Raw genomic sequence first — 12,330 nt, 5'->3', positions numbered from 1 at the left:
ATGTACCATTTCAATAACATGTTCAAGAACTTTTATTTTTGCTTTTGGATGTAGCTCTTTTTAATAACATTTTCTTACTAATGTATAATACAAGGATCAGGCAATACAATTTATATGTTTTACAAAAATATGCTACAATGTAATAAAAATAAAATGAGACAAGAAATAAAATAAGGGGGAAATAAATAAATAAATAAATAAATACATAAATAAATAAAAAAAACTGATTACGTTCCAAAGATGTTTTTTATTTATTTATTTATTTATTTTTTTGGCATGAATAGCAATTATACTTTTTTTGTTTTGTTTCTGTCTGTTTATGTCCTCGTTTCCCATCAAGGGCCTTTCGAGATGCAAATAAAAATTAAAATGTACTTACATTTGAACAAAATTCTTATAAATGAACATGAATACATGACTTACAATAAACTTTCAAGTGTTTTAGCAATATTCATGCAGTGTGTTGCTGTTGTTTATATCTATTAAAAATGTGTTTGTAATTATTATAATCTGTTTCAGCAAACAAGCTCAAAGTGGGTGTGTGTCAATTAGATATGTAAATGTCAGCCGAGAGGTGCGTTTGCTTCACTGCGCACTTGATGGTGATGTCGTCCCTGATAGGGTGGGCCCCTCATGAATACTTAATCAACCCGGAAGTTAGGCGGTGCTGCTGTTTTGCTGTCGAGTCACCTCTGTCGGGATGGAGGAAAACGAGCCGCTATAATGCTGCAACGGAGCATCTCCAATCGGGACACTTAAGACACAAATCGCAGTTTATCATTAATATCGAACCGCTATAAGAAGGTTTGGCAAAAATGATGGAAGAAATCGACAGGTTCCAAGTGCCACCAGTCAACGGAGAGACGCAACCTTTGGTAAGCGAGCAAGCGCTTATCTTTATGCTAATCGGTGCATTGAATACGATTGGAGTCGTTATTGTCTAGTTTGTGCGTTTTGCGTTATATTCCAGCGAGCCTCCGAGCCGATAACCAAGTGAGCATTGCATCTAATCTCTGATTGAATTCGAATGGGAGAAACGATAACGTCAGATTGATAAACGAATAAGAGCATCGCTGCCAAGTCTCGCCCCTCCTAGGATGGACACGAGCTAGTAAACAACGCAGTATTCTTGCTCATGGTTAAAACGCGGCTTGAATCTCGTCTTTTAAAACAACAATGTTGGCATTTAACGCAGTCTGCGCCCACCACTATCGAATTTCGTCATTTGGTGACGTGTTATTTGGGTGCAACCCTACATGATGAAGAGGAGCTCTGTTCACGACTGCTGGCTGCTACGCTCTTCACGTTTCCATTTTTAAACGAGTCATATGACAAATCAGAGTTAGTAACAGGAAGTTACAAGAATCTGAGCATTATTCTGTAGAGCAGTATTCTCAATTTACAACCTTTTTGAGCCAAAATGTCTATTCTAATTCTAAATGGTGGATACAATGGCCAATTTCAGTTTTTCCAGCATAGTGGAATTTCTCTGTTAGTTTATGGCACCGGTAAATAAACATTAATAATGACTAATTCAATGAAACTGTGGTAATCCTTTGCCACCATCATGTGACATCCATAGGCATTCATAAACCCTTTTAAGGGAGGCGTTGGTTTGCATTTCTTCGCTGTTTACGGCAGGACATAACAAAAACGACCACACTAACCCAATATTTGTACAATTGAAAACTTTAAAATGTAATGAATTCTTGGACTATAACCGCCTTAAAATAATGTATAAAGCCCATCACCAAATCTTACCAATTAACTTGTAAAACAGATTCAAAAACAGGGAAAGTGAGTACAAATTAAGAAAAACAAAATATACACAAAACAAAAAGAATGATCCATTTCAATCCAAGGTATCAGTTTATGGAACAATCTTGATTATAAAACCAACACATCTGTCTATTTTTATGAAATGTGTAAAAGCACAATTGCATATATTGATATGTAGCAAGAAGTAACGATACTGAATTATTTATTTTTGTAATTTTATAAAATTGTTGTGTTTTTAAGTGTGTCACAACTGTAGTTGTCATTCATTTTGTGTTGTTTTGTGTAAATTTTACTTCTTCCGGCCTCCTATCATTTTTTTTCTTTTAAAGAATTAAATAAATGAAATGAAGTGAAAGGAATGAATATAGATTATGGCAATCATAGACTATAATTATACACAAGCAGTATCTTTTTACACTTCAAACTAAGCATCAGTGTTTTTTTGTTATTTTATTGGTGTAATCACTCACTTTACATTTCTACGCCTTCTTATTGTGACCGAGGTACATATGGCAGGGCCTTTGTAATGCTAAAACACTTCATTGTCATTCTGAATAAATCAGCTTTGCACCTGCTACACACACACACAAACTCAATAAGTATATCCACAGAATGTGTTGTTACAATCTTCAAATGTAGTTAATTAGAATTACATTTTTCAAAAAAGTTAATTGAAAAATCAAATATTTATTTTCATCCAGTACATGAATGGACGATCACTTTGCTTGTTTAGTGATCCAATTATGACAGCTGCATTGACTGTTACGGTGTAATGTACAGTACAACAATTGCTATTGTAATTCATGGTCACTTGATTAGTCCGACCTCACTGCTATTGGCTGCTGGGAAGCCGTGAAGCCATAATGTGTAATCCTCCTTCAATCTCTGTCTACTTCCTGCTGTGTCAGCAGCCTTGTGACGCTGGCATCATGAGAGAAGGCAGTAAAGGAAGATCAGGGTAATGAAACGGATACGGTACATTGGGAGGTTGTGTCAATTCTGTGTCAAAGTAGGTGTGACAATATATGATACAGTATGTATGAAAGCCAGAGGCAGCAGACCACGGTGTATTTTTGATACCATCTAAAAAAAAAGCAGTAGCTGATCCTGAATGTCATACTGTTGATATATATATATATATATTTTTTTTTTAATTGGTGACAGCAATATGGTTCCCTTTTTTAGTATTATATTCAATATTTTGTTGCGCAAAACGTGTATGATGCCAGTATAAACTACCGGTACTTTTATCAGCGGTTTCTCTGAAATAGAGGGCGAGTACCGATACCATTGGGCCGATATCAGGCCTTATTTCAAGGAATCAGTACTCGCGATGTATTGGCTGCCCTCTTGTGGTCGTTTTAAGATCAGGAACTAGAAATTAGAAGAATAGAAAATTGCCATTAATTTCATGCAATATTAAGAAAAAAGATGCTATATTGGGATATATGTACTATAATTGGGTCATTGATGAACAAGTTTGTCCAATGATGCCCATTTTATGAATTATCATTTGGTGTGACCAAAAAGAAATTTGCAAGTTTTATTTACCCTTGTAGCAACAGGTATGTAGCGGTCATATCATGTGGTATGATCTAAAACAAATAATTACTATTCACTTTGTACAACAAATATATATTTTTATTATAAATTTACTTGTGTGGCTAGCTAGCTTGTTTTGTTTAGATTGCTGATTAATTAGTCTCATAACGTTGATTTGAGTTGAAAATATTATCTGGTGTGACCATTGTAGAAAGTAGGGCTGGGAATCTTTGACTCTCTCACGATTCTATTCGATTATGATTTTTGGGTCTACGATTCGATTCAGAGTCGATCTTCCATTCAAAATGATTTGATTGACAAATGATTTCTGCTTCAATTTACAGATATGCACAACATTGTCATGAGCTACTCCAGTCTGCTTTGCAAGACAAAATGACAAATAGAGACATTAAAGTGTCTTTTTTTGTTTTTTTTGTTTTTTTTGTTTTTTTTGTTTTTTTGTTTAAACATTTATTAATTTTGTATTGTAAGTGCCTTTTTCCACAAAAACAGCATGTGGGCTACAACTGCCTTTTCCCCTTCTTCTTCATTTCTAATTTAAATAAAATCGATTTTTGGATATTAATATCGATTCGATTAACAAATGAGAATCATGATTCTTTTATGAATCGATTTTTTGGCACACCTCTAGTAGAAAGCTTCAAAATTGTAGATAATTGTAAATAATGATAACGAATGACTATTTGTATGTGCTTTTATAATAAATTGTGATTGGTCTGGTTAAAATCGGTATCCATCAATGACCCAGATCGTTCTTTAAAATTATGTCATTGATTGTTTGGGGGAAATTTTATGTTTCAAAAGTACTAGCGGTATCAGTATGAGTGACTACTCAAGAGTTGAGTACCCCTACTGGTATTATCTGGAAAAAAAAAAAAAAAAGTGGTATTGAATGTTGCTAATCAGAAATATGTCATTTCGGAATAACAGCAATTTTATGAAGATTTCCTCAATTCTTAGAGGCTTGAAAGTATTTGGACAAAAGGGATAGAACTGTTTTTTGTTTTTTTTCTGACCCAGTCCTTGTATATTACCAGTTTTGCACCTTATTGTGAACTTTTTGTACTTGGTGTCATGAATGTTAATTTAGCCCAAATTGAACTATTTCATTCCTTGGCTCATCCATCAATCACCATGGTAAACTTGCCTGGCGGTCTCCACCCATGTGCCCTCCTGTTGCAACAGTGGAGGGCTTCAGAATCAGCATAATGTGCAACTCTGTTAGCGGGGCAAGCCAAGCATGACCCTGCTCCCCTCTCTCAATCTGTTGACGCCCCAGCATGAACAGGAGCCCCCTCTGTTCTCCCACGGCCTCCTCTCCATGCCATCAGCGCTCACACAGAAAGAACTCGAGCCAGGAGTGTATAGGCGCAGAACACTCGGGCCTATTGATGCACACCACGTGGGCGTAGTTGTCCTCAGGCAATTAGTGCTGGGGTTTTGCACACCCATCCCATCTAAAAGAGAGCTGATTTTGCGGGTTGTATGTCATTCTGCCAATGTTTATGTTTGTGTAAGGGTCCATCAGAATGTACTGAAATGTACAATCAACCAGAATATTTTACTGTCCCATCATTTTTCTAGGACCCAGCAGCCTCCTCTAACTCAGAAGCTGACCCTGATGCCAAAGGAGAGACAGTGGCTATAAACTACAAGCCCTCGCCGCTGCAAGTCCAAATAGGTATCATTAACTACACAGTACAAATCACCACTTCAATTTATTATTAAGGCCCGACTAACATGGATTTTTTATTTGTATTTTTTTTTTAGGCTGATGCTAATTCTGATATTTGGCAGGAAAAAAATAATCCGATAACTATTTAATCTGCCAATTATTTCTAAAAAAAATAAAATAAAATAAATAAATGATTATATAATTTGTTTTTTGGTTGTTTAACGCTTACAACAAAAATATGGATTACAGGCAGAACATTTGACTGATTTAGCATACTTTAGTATTTGTTTACAATAACAAAAATATAGCATAAAAAGCAAGAATTAATGAGTTAGCTTGATTTTGGCCATGAATGTATCGCAACATAAGTAAATGAGTGAAGTTACTGACAAAACATGATTTATGCATGATGCCATTTTATGATAAGTGATATTTCTTCTGCTTAATTTTTTTGTCTTTCTGTTAGTGATGACTCCTTTCTCAAATATCAAAACACGTCATCTTTGAAAGAGTTGCATTTTAAATATGTGATGTACAGAGAGAGAGTTGAACTGAAATGACAGCAAATTTTCATAATAAAAGTGAACACTAAGCATGAATTTCATATATATATATATATGTATGTATGTATGTGTATATGTATGTATGTCAGTCGATTAATAGTTTTAATCACATGATTTCAATAATTAACTCAGGATTAATCGCAAATTAATCACGCTTTTTATATCAATTTATATCTAAATTTACAATTAAATGTTCAGTATTTTTTCCCCTAATTTTTCATACTCTTGTTAACATAAAAGTGGGAAGAAATGTTAACCTAATGGAAAGTTGGTTGCATTTTTTAGTCACTGATACAGTAATTTCATAATTCATAAAATTGTTTAAAATGAAAAATATGTACTGTACTGTAAAAAACGAGAACGTATTGAACAGCGTTAAGTGTTTCATGAGAAAGTAAGTTCATATTGGTGTTTAATCTGCAAAACTCCAGCCGATTATTACTTGAAAAGGCCTTATTGGTCAATTGATCGGCCCTGTTCATTCCAGCACTGAGCTTTTACAAGTAATCAGTTTACAAAAAGAATTACAAGAGAATTATATCACGTCGAAAAGGTGTCAAAATTAGTCTTAACAGTGTTTTTTTATTTACCCATTCATTGCAAGCGATCACTTAATTCTCATGTTTACTGATGACCTCACATCCTGTGGTTGCCAGAGAAACAGAGGGATCTTGCCAGAAAGGGATCAGTGAAGAACGGCACTGTGGGTAGCCCTGTCAATCAACAACCTAAGAAGAATGCCCGGACAAGGTAACAAGTTCCTTTCCATGGCGGTGTTGAACTCCATTCTTGTAGCGCCTACAGCACACACAAGTACATAATGGATTTGCATCCAGCCTTTTGAGGGATGTCATCTGACTTTGTAACGCTACAAAGAGATCGCAACAACAAAGATGGGGGTTTGTTTGTGTTCTGTGTGAGTAAATGGCGAGCACGGAGTCAGCGCACAAAGCTGGTGTAACCCACAATATCGACAACTGGCTCTGTCTAATCCCACTCCCTGGTGGATTAGTGGAAATATATGAAAGGCTAGCGAATGGCTTGATGCCAAATGCCCTGAGGCAGACTGATAATCTCAAAGTCCTTCCTGCATTTTGAGGGTTACAGCTGTACCTCACTTTTCCCTGCATTTGTGAAATTGAATTGAATTCCCAGACATAGGAAATGAACATTCTTTAACACCTTCTATGAGTAGCTGTTTAGAAGTAAAATATGTGTTTACATTAGAGGTGTCAGGTGATTTTAATCATTTTCATAAATTTATAATCACATGACTTCAAGAGTTAACTCATGATTAAGCACACATTTTACATATGTTCTAAATGTACAATAAAATGTACAAAACAAATTTCCCCTAAGTTTTCATTCTCTTGTTAACATAAAAATGGTAAAAATAAATAAATAAATAAACTAATTGAAATATGGCTGCCTCTTTTAGTCATTGATGGAGTAATTTCATAATACTATAATTCATAAAATTAATAAGATGCACTGTACTGTAAAAAAAAACGTGTGATATTGATTTGTGTTGTGATCATTTTTCTGCCACTAGATGGCATAATTGCATTTGCTCAGTGCATTTTTATGTTCATATTAAGAGCTATCTAATCTTTAACATGAAGTAACTTGTGAAATTATGCACATTTTTAAAATTGTTAAGTACAACTTGAGCCCATTCTCCACAAACATTTGCATTATTATTATTAAATTTATTACTGCAAAATTTTGACGTGGGCATGTCTGCTGCGTTGCGACTGGAATTCCCCCACTACAAACTTTCCAAGGAAGGGGCAGTCATTAATCACGTGTTAGAAAAAATTAGTGGCGTTAGAGGAACTTTAAATTAACTCAAAATGAACGCACTAATTTTGACACCCCTAGTTTACATTCAGGCTATACATGGCATGCAAGCTGTATTGACAATGGCCAAGGGTTAACAGCAAATTAAGCATTCATAGTGTTCATGTTTTGCATTTTCCTCTTACTTTCACAGAACAACACAGAAGAAACATGCTTTTTCAAAGTGGGTTCTAATTCAGAAACATACTGTTTGCTTGTGTGCAGGTTGGTTGTGCCAAATAAAGGCTACTCCTCTTTAGACCAGAGCCCAGATGAGAAGCCCCTTGTAGCACTGGACACCGACAGGTATGTGCCGTTCACTTTCTAAAACATCTTTTCACACTTCAAAATATAAAACTTGGAAGTAACAAAGTGCCTGACCTATGAGGGGAAGGAGGGATTTCATGGTGTTGTTGGTCTCACCATGTTACATTAATCCATGAAGCCACTTGAGAGAGTTGGAACAGTCGGGATCCAAAAATGGGGCAAGCCTCTCTCAGGGTGCAGGATTAGAGGATAGTGGGGTGAGGATTTGGAGACGGAAAAGCAGCTCAGCGGGAGCGCCTGCTTCCACCCTGTACTGGACACAGACGAGTCCCGCACTTTGTTCTCTCACTAGCCTCCAACATGAGGGAAAATTATAGACAAGGTGTGTTAGAAAAGCCCTGAGATTGGTGTCACGATATATTTTAAAAGGTTAACTAGAAATAACAGTTTTGTTTTGTTTTTACCTTTTGAAGTAATCATCTATGTATTGCGGGAGGGGGGAGGAGAAATTGGGTGAGGTGGAATTAGGATGTAATTGAATGTGGGAGGAAGCCCAAGAAAACTCACACAAGCATGGGGAGAGCGTTATCAACTCAGGAAGGCTGAAGCTGAGATTTGAACCACGAATCTCAGAACTGTAAGGTAGCTGTGCAAACCACTATGTCACTATCCTGCTCAAATGATGGACAAAAACCCCCCCACTAGTACAGTACTGTATAGAAATTAAAGCCTTGGTGGAGAACTGTACTCTATTCAGTGCTCTAACTATCTATCTATCTACTTACTTACTTGGCTCAGGATGCTATACATTCGCCATAAAAAAATATGTATATATATATATATATATATAGCCGTAACCTCAAGCTTTTATTTTCAAAGTCATTCACAAAAAGTGGGTACAAACAAGCGTTCACTCCATAAACTTAATATGCAACATCTTTAATTTAAAATACATGGTGTGCTTAACCCAAAATATACGGCAGCTACCTCAAGTGCAATTGTAACATAATGTATTTTGTACCTGAGATTGGCTGCAGAACCTCATTGTAAAGATTTGGGTTGTGTTTATTTTGGCCACTCCATAATAAGAGATATAAAGATAAGCACAATATCGTCGGCGTCACGTTCACAATATTTAAATGCAACACATCTGTAAAAAAAAAAAAGTCAGGTTGATTTACATTTGTGCAGTTCTAGCACCCTCTGGTGGCAAATTTTTCGTGCAATTTAATTTTGATTAGGGATGTTTTGTCCCTTCTATGTTTAAAATCTACACTAATTGTCATATGAAGGGGAACGAATATGCCTGTGAAGCAAGTCAATATGTGGAGGAACTCAATGTGTGTGTGTGTGTGTGCATTAACAACACAACATAATAACAATAATAAAACAATAATAATAAGGTAACATTGATGTTATGTACAAAAGCACAATATTGTGCTGATTTTTAGTATGAGCCAATTTTTTTGACAATATTGTTACCATTTTTAAATATTGACAACCTCCCCACAATATCGTGATAATTATCGTATTGTGAGCTTCACATCGTGATAATATCATATCGTGACATTCCTATTCATAATAGCATAAGAATACAATAACACATAACATCATTCCTACAGTATTTCTTTAGATCGGTATGGGAAACCTTCATTAGTCAAGCGCAAGCAAATCTGAATATCACTGTGGCAACCAGCATCTTCTAAGTTGTTGTCTCCTGTTTGCAGTGATGACGACTTTGACATGTCCAGGTACTCCTCATCAGGATACTCCTCAGCCGAGGTGAGATGTCTGAGGGACCAGGTATCTATATGCACATTATATTTAAGTTCATGTAGTGTTAGCCGCATCATTTAGTGAACATCACCCCCTGGTCATCAGATCATCTCACACAGCCTGACACTGACCCTACTAGTTGTATTCAAATTGGCCTGTGGTGGGAGCTGGGGTGGTGGGATACATACATTTGTCTACCACTGTTCGTTTGTAGTTATCTGTTCCTCACACCACACTTTGTGACTTTCAAAGCTACCATTCTGTGTAAACACACCAATCTGCTTGTATAAACATGGTTCAAGTGCTACTTGTGTCTACTGCAGCAAATCAACCAGGACCTCAACATCCAGCTCCTGAAGGATGGCTACCGACTGGATGAGATTCCAGATGATGAGGATCTGGATCTGATCCCGCCCAAAGCCGTCAACCCCACCTGCATGTGCTGTCAAGCTGCGCCCTCCACAGCGTGTCAGATCCAGTAGCACCGCCCTCCTCTTTCGAAAAAAAATACCACAGAGTGAGCTAAACAGTTTGCACACCTTTAGAATAAGAGAAAAAAAAAGGGTCTGTGAATGTCCAAGTCAGCGACGAAGGTAGGTAACACCAATGGATCTTGTGCACGTTCCTCCTATGGTTGGATGTGTGCACCTTTCTGCCTTGTATGGTGAACTAGGACTGCAATGGTGGCACAAACATCAGCTTGAAGGGAAACCTATTACCGGTACAGTCTTTTTTTTTTTTTGCTCACTTGGACTGTTGATTAGAAACCATTGGACGAAAGACTAAACTTTTATGGACATAAGGAATCATTGGATTTATTTTCTTCTAATAGATAAGGTAATAGATTGGAATTTGTGCGGCACCACGCCGCCAATCCACTTTGTCTTCATATACGTGTCAACATAAAGATGTCGTGTATGTGTGCGTATATACCTGGAGAAGTAGCCCTCAACCATAAAGCTTCTCACAATAAGACACTTAAGGTAGTTATAAATCTTAGTTTTCTAATGTAATGTCTGGTTCATCATTGCGATTCAAGAAAAGTGAAGACATAAGTTTTGCATGTTTGCCTGACCCCTTAATTGTATTGTCAGAGAGCATTTACCGTATTTTTATTTTTTATGGCGCCGTTGACTACCCATATGAAGGGAACCTTTTGTCGTGAGAATTTAGCAGGAAATGGTACAAAATGTTATAGTCTAATCTCAGCATTACTGCATGCTTGTGAGTTCTGTGTGCATGCAACAACCCCCATAAAACTCAGAAAAGCTGGCTCGCTGAAATGGCCAATGTTTTACTCAATGAATGCTATCATTTTAAAGCTATTATGGGCTATGGTATTTTATTTTTAAACCAGTTCTGTGTAGAAAACTGACCATATGTCAGGATTTTACATGTTTCTGTGCATTCTTTTTGTACCAAATCCTACTAATTTCTCATGAGACGCTACTGGTAAAGGAAAGTGTTGTATGTGCAATTTCTTGTTACCTGCTGTGAATTTTGACATATAATTTAAATACATGACTTTAGTGGCCACATTTTTTTCTCTTTTCTTTTTTTATTTGAGCTTTCCTGTTCAAGGAAGGTGTAATAATACTTAAAAGTTCTTTTTTTTTTTTTAAGTGTAATTTTGTTGTTGTTTTGTACATATCCAACCCGATATATTGTATATTTTGGATAAATATCCATAACACCTGACACAGCTTTGTATTGTCACTGCCAATGGCCTTTTTCCTCACACGGTCGATTTGTGTTTATTACACTACTTGCACTCAGTTGAGGTCATTTCCTGGTGTGTGCTAGCACTATTGTGGGAATTTGTTCCGATTAAAAGTGAGGTAAAAACAACCGAGGCTTCCAAGTTTCCCCAAAACAATGTCATTTTGTTCCACTTCCTATGTGCCATCTGTGACCAGTTAGCTCATAAAACAAAAGTAACACGTGTGAGTAGTTACCGCGACTTGTACGACGACGTGTACTATTGAAGTTAATCAATTGTACCTTTATACAATACAATATTTGGGGAAACCTTGCATTGAGTCTTCATAACTCACCTTGGTTCTAGATATACTACATTGAAGCATGTAGTATAACTAAATATATATTTTTGGGGTTATTCTTCTAGTGCGTATGAGGTCATATTTTGGTCTTCTGAAAGAAACAAATTGTACTTAGTGCAATGAGTACACTGACAGAAGCAAGTCCCATACCAATCATACGATATTGTAAGCCAATTATGGAATGACTTTTCCCCAATGATGGTTGAATTGGTCTGTTTTGTTACTTAAAGCTTCTGTCTACAGCAAACTAGACTTGGAATGTGTGAAAGATGAATCTGTGACTTAACTATTTCTGACTATAGTGTCATTTCATTCATGCCATGTTTTGTCCAAAACAATGCATTATAACACATATTTATTTGCAGTTGTACATTTTTAAGTTATTTTCCAGCTATGTGTAATATTTTTGTTCAAAGAATGTTTTGTTTGTCAGAGGTTTATTATTAGACTGTAAAATGGTTCCATTTAGACTAAACTGTGTTCACGTTCTGTGTAAAGTGAAAAATGTTCCCCCCCAAAAATAAATAATACTTATCTGAAACCTGAAATGCTTTGTCCATTTGTCATGAAGAAAATGACACCAGTACCGTTTTGTTCATTGCACCTGTTCCTCCAAAATGGTAAAAAAAAATAAAAAAATAAAAAATAAAACTAGGGATGGGCGAGTACCAGGTATCAGTATTGGTGCCGATACCAGAATTATATTAAGGCTTTGTTACAGAATTGGTTGCCCTCTAGTGCCGTTTTATAACCAGGAACTAGAATTTAGAAATTGGGAGAGTAGAAAATTGCCATTAATTTTATGCAA

At 36.2% G+C, this 12,330-nt stretch overlaps 1 protein-coding gene across 2 annotated transcripts; it reads left to right on the top strand.

Moving 5' to 3' along the window:
- The first annotated feature begins 646 nt into the window (after positions 1 to 646).
- fam219aa (family with sequence similarity 219 member Aa) lies at positions 647 to 12,063 on the top strand. Of its 2 annotated transcripts, none has more exons than XM_077530570.1 (6): positions 647 to 875; positions 4,927 to 5,023; positions 6,237 to 6,330; positions 7,645 to 7,725; positions 9,414 to 9,468; positions 9,786 to 12,063. In XM_077530570.1, the coding sequence occupies exons 1-6, from the start codon at positions 816 to 818 to the stop codon at positions 9,942 to 9,944; spliced, it is 546 nt and encodes a 181-aa protein (XP_077386696.1). In that variant the 5' UTR covers positions 647 to 815; the 3' UTR covers positions 9,945 to 12,063. The 2 variants fall into 2 exon arrangements, with proteins under 2 accessions (XP_077386696.1, XP_077386695.1); XM_077530569.1 differs by having other exon boundaries at positions 9,414 to 9,489.
- The last annotated feature ends 267 nt before the right edge of the window (positions 12,064 to 12,330 follow it).

The sequence above is a fragment of the Festucalex cinctus genome, chromosome 8 (assembly GCF_051991245.1).
Source record: "Festucalex cinctus isolate MCC-2025b chromosome 8, RoL_Fcin_1.0, whole genome shotgun sequence".
Taxonomy (NCBI): domain Eukaryota; kingdom Metazoa; phylum Chordata; class Actinopteri; order Syngnathiformes; family Syngnathidae; genus Festucalex; species Festucalex cinctus.
This window is presented reverse-complemented; position numbering and strand designations above follow the sequence as displayed.